General features: G+C 32.9%; 2 protein-coding genes across 5 annotated transcripts; one reads left to right on the top strand and one right to left on the bottom strand.

Moving 5' to 3' along the window:
* Positions 1–220: 220 nt before the first annotated feature.
* Positions 221–4582, top strand: LOC133792206 (uncharacterized). The gene is made up of 9 exons (XM_062230123.1): positions 221–664; positions 1458–1519; positions 1823–1877; positions 2237–2335; positions 2544–2630; positions 2816–2932; positions 3395–3487; positions 3606–3636; positions 4163–4582. The coding sequence occupies exons 1-9, from the start codon at positions 563–565 to the stop codon at positions 4345–4347; spliced, it is 831 nt and encodes a 276-aa protein (XP_062086107.1). The 5' UTR covers positions 221–562; the 3' UTR covers positions 4348–4582.
* A 1456-nt stretch (positions 4583–6038) lies between these two features.
* LOC133792188 (bHLH transcription factor RHL1-like) lies at positions 6039–8691 on the bottom strand. Of its 4 annotated transcripts, none has more exons than XM_062230106.1 (7): positions 8396–8691; positions 7698–8167; positions 7331–7474; positions 7054–7134; positions 6856–6921; positions 6651–6710; positions 6039–6549 (listed from the first exon to the last, which is right to left on the bottom strand). In XM_062230106.1, the coding sequence occupies exons 2-7, from the start codon at positions 8124–8126 to the stop codon at positions 6394–6396; spliced, it is 936 nt and encodes a 311-aa protein (XP_062086090.1). In that variant the 5' UTR covers positions 8127–8167; positions 8396–8691; the 3' UTR covers positions 6039–6393. The 4 variants fall into 4 exon arrangements, with proteins under 4 accessions (XP_062086090.1, XP_062086099.1, XP_062086101.1 ...); XM_062230115.1 differs by having other exon boundaries at positions 8484–8691; XM_062230117.1 differs by having other exon boundaries at positions 7054–7119; positions 8396–8690.
* Positions 8692–8978: the final 287 nt, after the last annotated feature.

The raw sequence follows: 8978 nt of genomic DNA, 5'->3' as shown, positions 1-8978 counted from the left end.
AAGTGAAGGCAACAGCAAACAACATTCTCACCGCTGGATTCAGTTACAGGTCAACAAAATTTAAACGTGGCAAAAATCCAATGGCCAGAAAGCCACTAGCACCCAAACACCCGACCTTATTTGTATGAGTATAGATACTTGAGCTCAAAATATATACTTAAATATCACACTTTAATCTAATCACTTTATTAAAATTAGTGTGCATTTTGATTGCACATATCACTGCTCTATTTTTATTTATTTTGTTTTCTGAGCTACTCTTATTAGTCGTCGTCGCCGACCTTAATGACTGTTACTGTAAAATCGCAATATATAATAATAATAATAATAATAATAATAATAATAATTGAGAGTATTGAGTGAAGTTTCTGAACTAAATTTGGAGAGAGATTTTTGGAGGGTAGGAATTTAGCGTTAAAAAAAATAAAAATTAAGAGCGAAGCTAAATCTGGCAAAGGTGGAGGGGTTGAGGGCGCGATCGTCGTTGAGGCAAGACGGGATCGGGATTTACGACGATGAGGAGGACGACGAATCCCATTTGAGGCCTTGGCCTCGTAGGTTCATGGCGCTTCCACTCTCTTGCTCCTCCGCTTTTAGATTCGCCCTCCTTTTCCTCCTACTCGCCGCCATTGCCACCGCTTGCATTTTCCTCCCTATAGAAAAGGCACCGTTCAATCTCTAATTTTTATATCCGTATCTATACAATTTAGTTTTTTTTATTTGAAGAAATGTAATATGATTTTGTATTTAATTTGGTTTCAATTTTGGATTCGATTATTTATATGGAATTTTTGGTTGAGAGTTGGACTAGATATGTCCGTGTTTCAGTTTCAGGTTTTCGATTTCACTTACGGTATTGCTCTGGGATATATCTATTACTAAGAATTTTAGTTAATTCTGAAACTCGACTTATTAGAATATTAATGATGTTGTATGAGGAAGTAAATTGCATATGAGGGGATGTTGTGTAAGTTAAAGCTTCACTTTTTTGTGGTTACAGAAGTATTAGGTTGGAGTGAATTTTAGGACATAAAAAATTAACTATTTAAAACCATCGAGTTAGTCTAATGTTATTAACAATGGATGATGTATTAAATAATGATTTTGTATTATGGAAATCTTTAGTAGATGAGTTTCTGGTCCTTTATTTATTTTTATCTTATATGTCTTATGAAGATTTACTCTTTTTTGGGGCCATGTTTGGAATGCTTAGGAAAGAACTAGGTTTAGACAACTTTATCATGTGTTTTAGTCATGTAATTAGAGAACATATAAGAAAGATTAATCCAACTACCAAACTAATCCACTTGGCATGATATAATTTTGTCCATTGAGGAACCTGATATAGTTTTATTCTACCTAATGTCCTTTCTTTCACTAGAATTTTTTTTGCAACTGACCAACTCTTTATATCCCCTTCATTTCTCATAATTTATATCCCTCTTCTTTCTGTGCAGATATTGAAGGATTTCTTGATATGGGTTAAGCAGGATCTGGGACCTTGGGGCCCAATTGTCTTGTAAGCATTCCTTTTGCGATAAACTTACTAAATTCTCAAATAAGTTTTATCTTAATTACAAATCATAGAAGTGGTATCCTATATTTTTTTAATCAGTATCTCCCCTTGCATTGACATGCGGTGCTATTCTCATACCACATCCAAGTTTATGGCACTTCAATTTTAGTCAATTTCATTGTTCAAAACAGTAGGAGAAAATGACAGTCGGAGTGGTCTGGGCCAGGTTTTAGGGTTTGATTTCTAATCGAGGCATCTAGCTATATGTTAGAATTTCTAGCTTCCTCACTTTTCCGAATATTGCAGGGCCATTGCATACATTCCTCTCACAATCCTCGCTGTTCCAGCTTCTATACTTACTGTAAGATATGAACCTTTACTGTTAATGCTTTAAGATGATTCTTCATTCTCTCATCTCATATCATCAAGAGGACCATTCATTCTAGAATACTAACTCTTGTTGCAATATTTACAGTAAGTTAAAGTCACTAACTCTTATTGCAGAGCTATAACAATGACATTATTTTGGACCTTTATTGTCTGTTTAATAAAGTATGTAATTGTCTGTTCAGTGATCCTCCCCCCTCAAAAAAAATAGCACTCTGAATGAATAAAGTCTGTCTAGTCAACTTATTTGGTTTAAGTGTGAAAGTGTATCTGTTAGTATTATTTTTTTATTTTTATCAATGCTTTATTTGTGCTATTTATTTTCTCTTACAGCTTGGTGGAGGTTATCTATTTGGGTTGCCTTTGGGGTTCGTTGCTGATTCTATTGGTGCAACAATTGGTGCTACAGCTGCATTTATTCTTGGTAGAACAGTGAGTATTGTAGACCATAGTTTTGCAGGGTGTGTGTATGTATGTTTAGTTAAATGGAATAATAGATGCACAGTTTTTTGTAATAATCCAAGAGCGGCATATTTTGTTACCAATATACTTAAATAAACTCAAGCACTAATTATATACTTGTTTTAGTGGGCTTGGAGCAATTAGAAAGTTATTTTAAATTAGTTGTTTTGATATGTAGATTGGAAGATCATATGTTATCTCCAAGTTAAAGAATTATCCAAAGTTTGAAGCTGTTGCTATTGCAATTCAGAGATCTGGCTTTAAGGTACTCTTTATTTTGGAACAATTTTTCAGATAATGTTCTGTGTACTTTTTAGTGCTCATAGAAGCGTTGTTTCAGATAAATCCCAGCAGTCATTTTTTTCCTCTTATTTTTCTTTTTACTGCATATTATATGAATCTCTGTAACAAAAGACCTAATTTTTTTTCTCATTTTGGTTTATATAACAGATAGTTCTGCTGCTTCGGTTGGTTCCGTTGCTTCCATTTAATATGCTGAATTATCTTCTGTCTGTGACTCCTGTTCGCATAGAAGAGTATGTGATGGCAACGTGGCTAGGAATGATGGTGCGTACTTTTTTAAATGACTAGCAGATGAATGTTTACCTTTAATATATGTTGCTTAAATTACAAATGCACTGTTCATGATTTGCTGGTCATTTACGAAGTATAATTGGTTAGGAGATTAATTTACAAATGCATTATTCATGATTTGCTTGTTCAATTGTGAAGCACGCTTCAATACTCTATCAGCAATGCCATTGACAAAGTACATCCTAACATACCTCCAGAGTAATTGTGTGATGCCAAGGCATTTGAACTAATCTTAGTTATACCCCAGCAACTATCTCATGTGACTATGCGAGGGCTTGTGATTTTCTACCTTTAGAGATAATTTTATATAGTGCTCTACAAAGAAGCAAAATATGTCATTTTTGTCCTAACAAGTCATGGCGGATTTATCTGTCATTTTATTTATGGACTGTTTTATATACTCTGACAAGAATTCCTTTCTGCCTCATATTGTAGCCTATAACATTTACTCTAGTATATATTGGAACAACTTTAAAGGATCTATCTGATGTTACACACGGATGGAATGAGCTCTCAACCTCCAATTGGGTACATATTGTTCAAACTTATATTTTGTTGTCCTTTTTGCATGTGTTTCTACTTTATATATTTTTTAAACTGTAGAGGCTTTACATTATAGTCATGTTTTATTTGCTTGTGCTTGCAGGTGTTTATAGGACTGGGTTTCTGTATATCCAGTAAGTTCCCTTTATTATATATTTATTACTCATCATAACACCTGTTTATTTGCTCAAGTGTGAGTTTGATTGAACACAGCTTGTTCATGACCATCCCTGTCCAAACCATGTTATGTTAGCTACGTAGAACTTGACTTATTTGTTAGAAACTTATAAAGACGATCAAACTTTTAGTCTATCAAGGATGCAGGGGCATGCCCACTTAAGCACGTAGATTGAGCACCACTTCTTTTGCCCGTCCTTTCTCACAGAGCTGGCTAGTTCAAGTTGCTGCCGGCCATTCTGGTCTTTCATTCCATGCATGGAATTTTCTTTCCACTAGTTTGTTGCTGGGTTATGTTTGTGTCTTTACCACTAAGAAATTATTGTGTCGTTGGGAAAGAGCAAAACGACCTGTTAGACGCTCTAGGTTTATAAAATCTTGTTAAGTTTGATATATCATCAGCAACAGAAATATGTAGGTGGATACATGTCTGTACTTTTGGTTTCCTGAATAACATATTTTTCTTCTGGTTTTGTGCTTCAGTTATTATACTGGTTTGCATTACCAAAGTGGCCAAAGCTTCTCTGGATAAGGCACTTGCTGAAAACACTGAAGTGGAAGGCACGTTGTCTCCACAGACTCTACCCATTTCATCAAATTCTCCTTTGGATCTCCAAAAGCCTCTCATTATCAAGATTGACCCAGTAGATGAACATCATGAGAGATAACATACATACATTCTTTTTTTTTCTTCTTTTATTTTTCTTGTAAATTCTTTCACTTCTTTACACCTCATAATGTTATAATTGCTTAGATCTACACGGGGTTTTAGGAAATAAACAAATGGATTATAATAAGTAGGAGTTACTTCTTAAAATTGTAACACCTTCATCTTAGAAATAAGAGAAGGAATACTAACACAAGTTTATCATCTATTTAAGCTAAAATGTAGAATCCTTAAAATGTTTTTTTTATAAAAAAAAATCCCAGTTCTTAATTTATAGATAAATGTAAACTTGGTTAAAAGTAGTACAAGACTAACATGAATAGTTATAAATAGTCCTATAAAACTCAGATAAAAGTTGAAAAATCTATTTTCTTTGTTAAATGTAAAAAATTAGTGAAAAATAAACTCGGACAATATTTTTTCTGTTTCTTTCCAATAATTATTTAATTAATGCGACTGTAGGTCTCATTTGTTGTAGTAGTAAAGTATAAATATATATATACTAGATGCAACTAACCTAAAATATATGTATATTTGTTTAGTTTTATTTATAGAATTTATTAATTATTTTTATTAAATTTATAGGGGGACGATTACAACGCATCCCACTTTTTGCAACATTGGTGCATCATTTTTCTATTTTGGCACATGAATAGATATAATCTCAAAAAAAATTTATATGACGATATACATTGTAGGTATTTAAAATATCCTGCAAATTTTCAAGAAATTCTGAATAATTTACGAAGCCGAAAACAGAGTTCAAACTGTCAAATTTTACACGCATACACAACAAAATAGGCACGCGTGCAACAGACCGTTTAGACCCTGTTTCGGTACCATAATTTATCCAGAATTTCTTGAAAATTTGTAGGATATTCTAGATAGCTATAATGTGCACCATCATATAATTTTTTTTTATTATAACTATTCAGGTGCCGAAATAGAAAAATAATGCACTAGTGTTGCAAAAAAAAGGATGCATTGTAGTCGCTCCCTAAATTTCTATTAATGTCATATAAACTTTGAAATAAATATCTTATTTTAATTAAATAATTTATTTATTTTTGTTTAAGTTTATATTTGTATTATTTTTTAATTGGGGATTGACAACAAGAGATTATATATTATACATTTAATGTAATATTAAATATTATACGTGAATTTTAAATTTAAGTTTCTTGCTAGTTTTTAAAAAAAATAATTTGTTGCTAATTCACAGTAAATTATATTATATGTTTAATATGATATTATTCTAATAAGTGAGTTTAAATGTAATTAAATTTTATTTAAGTTATAAAAACGTATGATTTTATTATTTTTAAATAATTATTATTGTAAAATATCTTAAAAATATTATATTTTAATTTATTTATTATTTTTAAATAATTATCATTGTAAAAAATATCTTATTTATTTTATTTAAGTTTAAGTGTTTACAAACTATCGTTAAATATAATAATATTCCGTTAAAGTTAACATTAAAAAGTAAAAAATTATTAAAATCAAGAATTTTTACGCACTAATTATTTTATAGAAGAGATTTATTACTTTAACTTACATTTAAGTTTTTATTTTTTTTGTTGGAAAGGAATTTAAGTTTTGATTGAACGTATCTTTTTCTCATTGTGTCAATGTTGACGAGAATTCGGTCATTTAGTTGACACAAAAAAACTGTCAGTGGAATTTTTCAATTTAGTTGACACAAAAATGTTTTACTGCTGCTAAAAAATCTTCCAGCTAAAATAAGAAATAGCATAAGCTTATAGTAGGCAATTAATATAGACGCTCTCTATATATAGATTTACTGTCTCAACAACGCTCGATATGGTGATGTGTTGGATGAGTATATATTAAAAAGCCTAAATTCAACCAACAATTCTCAAAATTGAAAGAGATAAGTAGGTGAGATTTTACTTAAAAAGTTCTCGGTATAAGAGGTAGCAAGCTAGACAAGAATATAGCAACATTTAGTTTCATTACAAGAGTATTAGCAATTATTTTGGGTGTAAACCAAGAGAGAACCAAACAAAAAGCGAAGCACAGGTCAGACAAGTGCTTCAGTAAATTCAATGGGCATGAGAAGAAGACCTTTCATCTCCAGCAACTTGGTCACAGCTAAAGGGTTTAGCTCCAACCATTTCGCCATGATTATCTCTTCCAAAGGCTCATTCTCTTGGTCGCAAAAGTAGTGACCATATCCCTGAAAGGGAAAGTTGAAGAAGAAGAGAGAAAACAGAAAAAAAAATTCACTTGATGAGTGGAAGGGAAAGAAAATAAGTTGGCATGGAAATATATATATACCTCGCGGAAAATGATAGGCTTGGTTGGTGATTCACCTCCCAATCTGCTTTTACTCAAATCCTGCAATCGTAAATGTTCTGTTACAGTTGTTGAATGTATCAAACATAAGACATTACTTACACATGGGTTTAGTTGGTAGCAGTGAAAGGAAGCTTATTCCTGTCTTGATAATCAAAGTGAAAGTTTATGAGAAAGAAAGGTTTACCTTTATTTGTAGCTGCAAGTACTTGATATAGTCGATCACGCCATCAAATACAGATACTTGACCACCCTACGAGTTCAAAACTAAGTGTCTTATCAGGTAAAGAGAAAATATCACAAGGAGTTTCAAGATAGATATTCAATAACAGCTCATTTAAGAAAACCCTCTTCGCAGCACAATTGTATTAATACGTAGAATTACCTCTGCAGACTGGGGAAGTAGTTCTTGTAAAGCATTGAGTCTTTCAGCATACCGTATCCTGCGTTGCTGTTTGGACAAAGCCTACACATAATTAATTAACTATTATCTGTCCCCCTCCCCAAAATTGCTATCCTAATCAATTATATCAGTTTTGAATAGAAAAATATAGAAGAAACCATGGAGTTTTTCTCCAGGACACAATTATGCAGCTCATTATGAAACAAAACCATTACCCATTAGGCAGGTGAAAGTCAAATAGTTATAGCATTTTTCTTACTCGATCATTTTTAGTGTTTCTTTGTCTCTGTATAGTGGACTGGCCTCGGGACAGATCGCCAGGTGAAGCAACTGTTGCACTTGGAATATCAACTCGAGAATTATAGCCTTTCCCAACTGAGTTTTTGTTCGACGAAGTAAGATTCTGTATGGAGGAACCAACATATGTTAGAATAAAATAAAATAAAAATTGTTAAGAATTTAGAAATGCCTCCAAAAATTGAAAAGACAGAGAACTACAAGCAAAACCCAATATTGAATAGCTTACATATGTCGAGACCAGAGAGTATATTATTCAGATTCATTAACGGTATTTTGAATCTGATCCTGATATATATATATATATATATTTATATATATATATTTACCTTCCAAGCATCTATATCAGTTGGTTTAGGACCAGACGCCAATCCCAGGTGATTGTAAAACCGCACATCTCTTTGGACATCAGAGACCCCGGAAACAGCATATGCAGAGGCTGTTTCACCATCAGGTAAAGAAAGACTCTCCAAAATGTCTTGAGAAGAAAAAGGCATTTGAGGAAACGCAGAGCTTTTTTCAGTTAGAAATTGGACATAGTTGTGATTTGTTTCCGGGTGTTGAACTTGAACCCACCAAGGTAAACGTAAAGCATCGTTCTCCTTCAGCCAACTCCTTCCACCATTTCCCATGAGAAGAGACCCCTGTCGATCATTTTCTTCAGTTGGCCCAAGAGTAACACCATTGCCAGAATACCCAACAAAGTTTGATGACTTCACTTGCATAGGAACATTGTTCTTGCTGCATTCTCCCTCCATATTAACCAGAGCTCAGCTAGCTAAAACTTCTTCAATATCGACTAGTCACATAGACAATGAAATGGGTTTACTTGGATATAGAAGATCAACATACAACATTAGAACACAAACCTAGAATCCATTAACTATTAGACCCATCTATCCAAATAATAGAACAGCAAGATTGATTTTATAGTCATGGATTCTCAAAAAAAAAAAGGGGGGGGGGGGGGGGGGGGGACAGATGCTATAAATATAGTAATTAATCAACTACATTAGTCCAAATATACCTTAAACAGAGCAAAAAATATGGTTCTGAACGAATGCATTATTTTACTTCGATGGAAATATGTAACAAAATAAAAGAAAAATGATTACTTCTTTTGCTCATGAAAAAGTGAGAATCGAGACGTTGAGCTTACAAAGTTATACAGATATTTTAGGGTTTCATAAAAGACCAAAACCCAGAATCCTCGATGATGCAGAAGAGAGAGAGGGAAGGGGGAAGTGAGAAATGGGCGAGGCACTGATGCTTACAGTACTAAGCTGGTGATCAGATGAAATAGTGGAGGTGGCGAGGTGAAAAGTCTATCTACCCCGTGGGTTCCTTAGGCGATGGGCAACCATATTACGCACGTGACGTGAGTGTGCCACGTCGCATGGGCAATTTCCATTTGTTTTAGCAATATATAAATGTCATTAAATTTGTTTATAAATTTTCAATTGGTGACTGAATTTTACATTAAAATTTAGGACAAAACATAATTCAAAATAAAAATGGGTTTGTATTTTTTTGGACCCTATGTTTTGTAAAATGGTTAAAATAGAACCCTAAATCTGATTTTGGTCAATGTTTTCTCAACTAAAACCACA

Source organism: Humulus lupulus, chromosome 1 (genome assembly GCF_963169125.1).
Source record: "Humulus lupulus chromosome 1, drHumLupu1.1, whole genome shotgun sequence".
Taxonomy (NCBI): Eukaryota; Viridiplantae; Streptophyta; class Magnoliopsida; order Rosales; family Cannabaceae; genus Humulus; species Humulus lupulus.
The sequence above is the reverse complement of the archived record's forward strand: the minus strand, read 5'-3'. Positions and strand labels throughout refer to the sequence as shown.

Bases quoted from the DNA above. Each gene is read 5' to 3' on its own strand.
- LOC133792206 (XM_062230123.1), top strand. From the start codon at position 563: ATGGCGCTTCCACTCTCTTGCTCCTCCGCTTTTAGATTCGCCCTCCTT. The intron at 2,336-2,543 runs GTGAGTATTGTA...TTTGATATGTAG, and splicing joins CATTTATTCTTGGTAGAACA to ATTGGAAGATCATATGTTAT. The intron at 2,631-2,815 runs GTACTCTTTATT...TTTATATAACAG, and splicing joins TTCAGAGATCTGGCTTTAAG to ATAGTTCTGCTGCTTCGGTT.
- LOC133792188 (XM_062230106.1), bottom strand. From the start codon at position 8,126: ATGGAGGGAGAATGCAGCAAGAACAATGTTCCTATGCAAGTGAAGTCA. The intron at 6,922-7,053 runs GTAATTCTACGT...TTGAACTCGTAG, and splicing joins TACTTCCCCAGTCTGCAGAG to GGTGGTCAAGTATCTGTATT. The intron at 6,711-6,855 runs GTAAACCTTTCT...TTACGATTGCAG, and splicing joins ACTTGCAGCTACAAATAAAG to GATTTGAGTAAAAGCAGATT.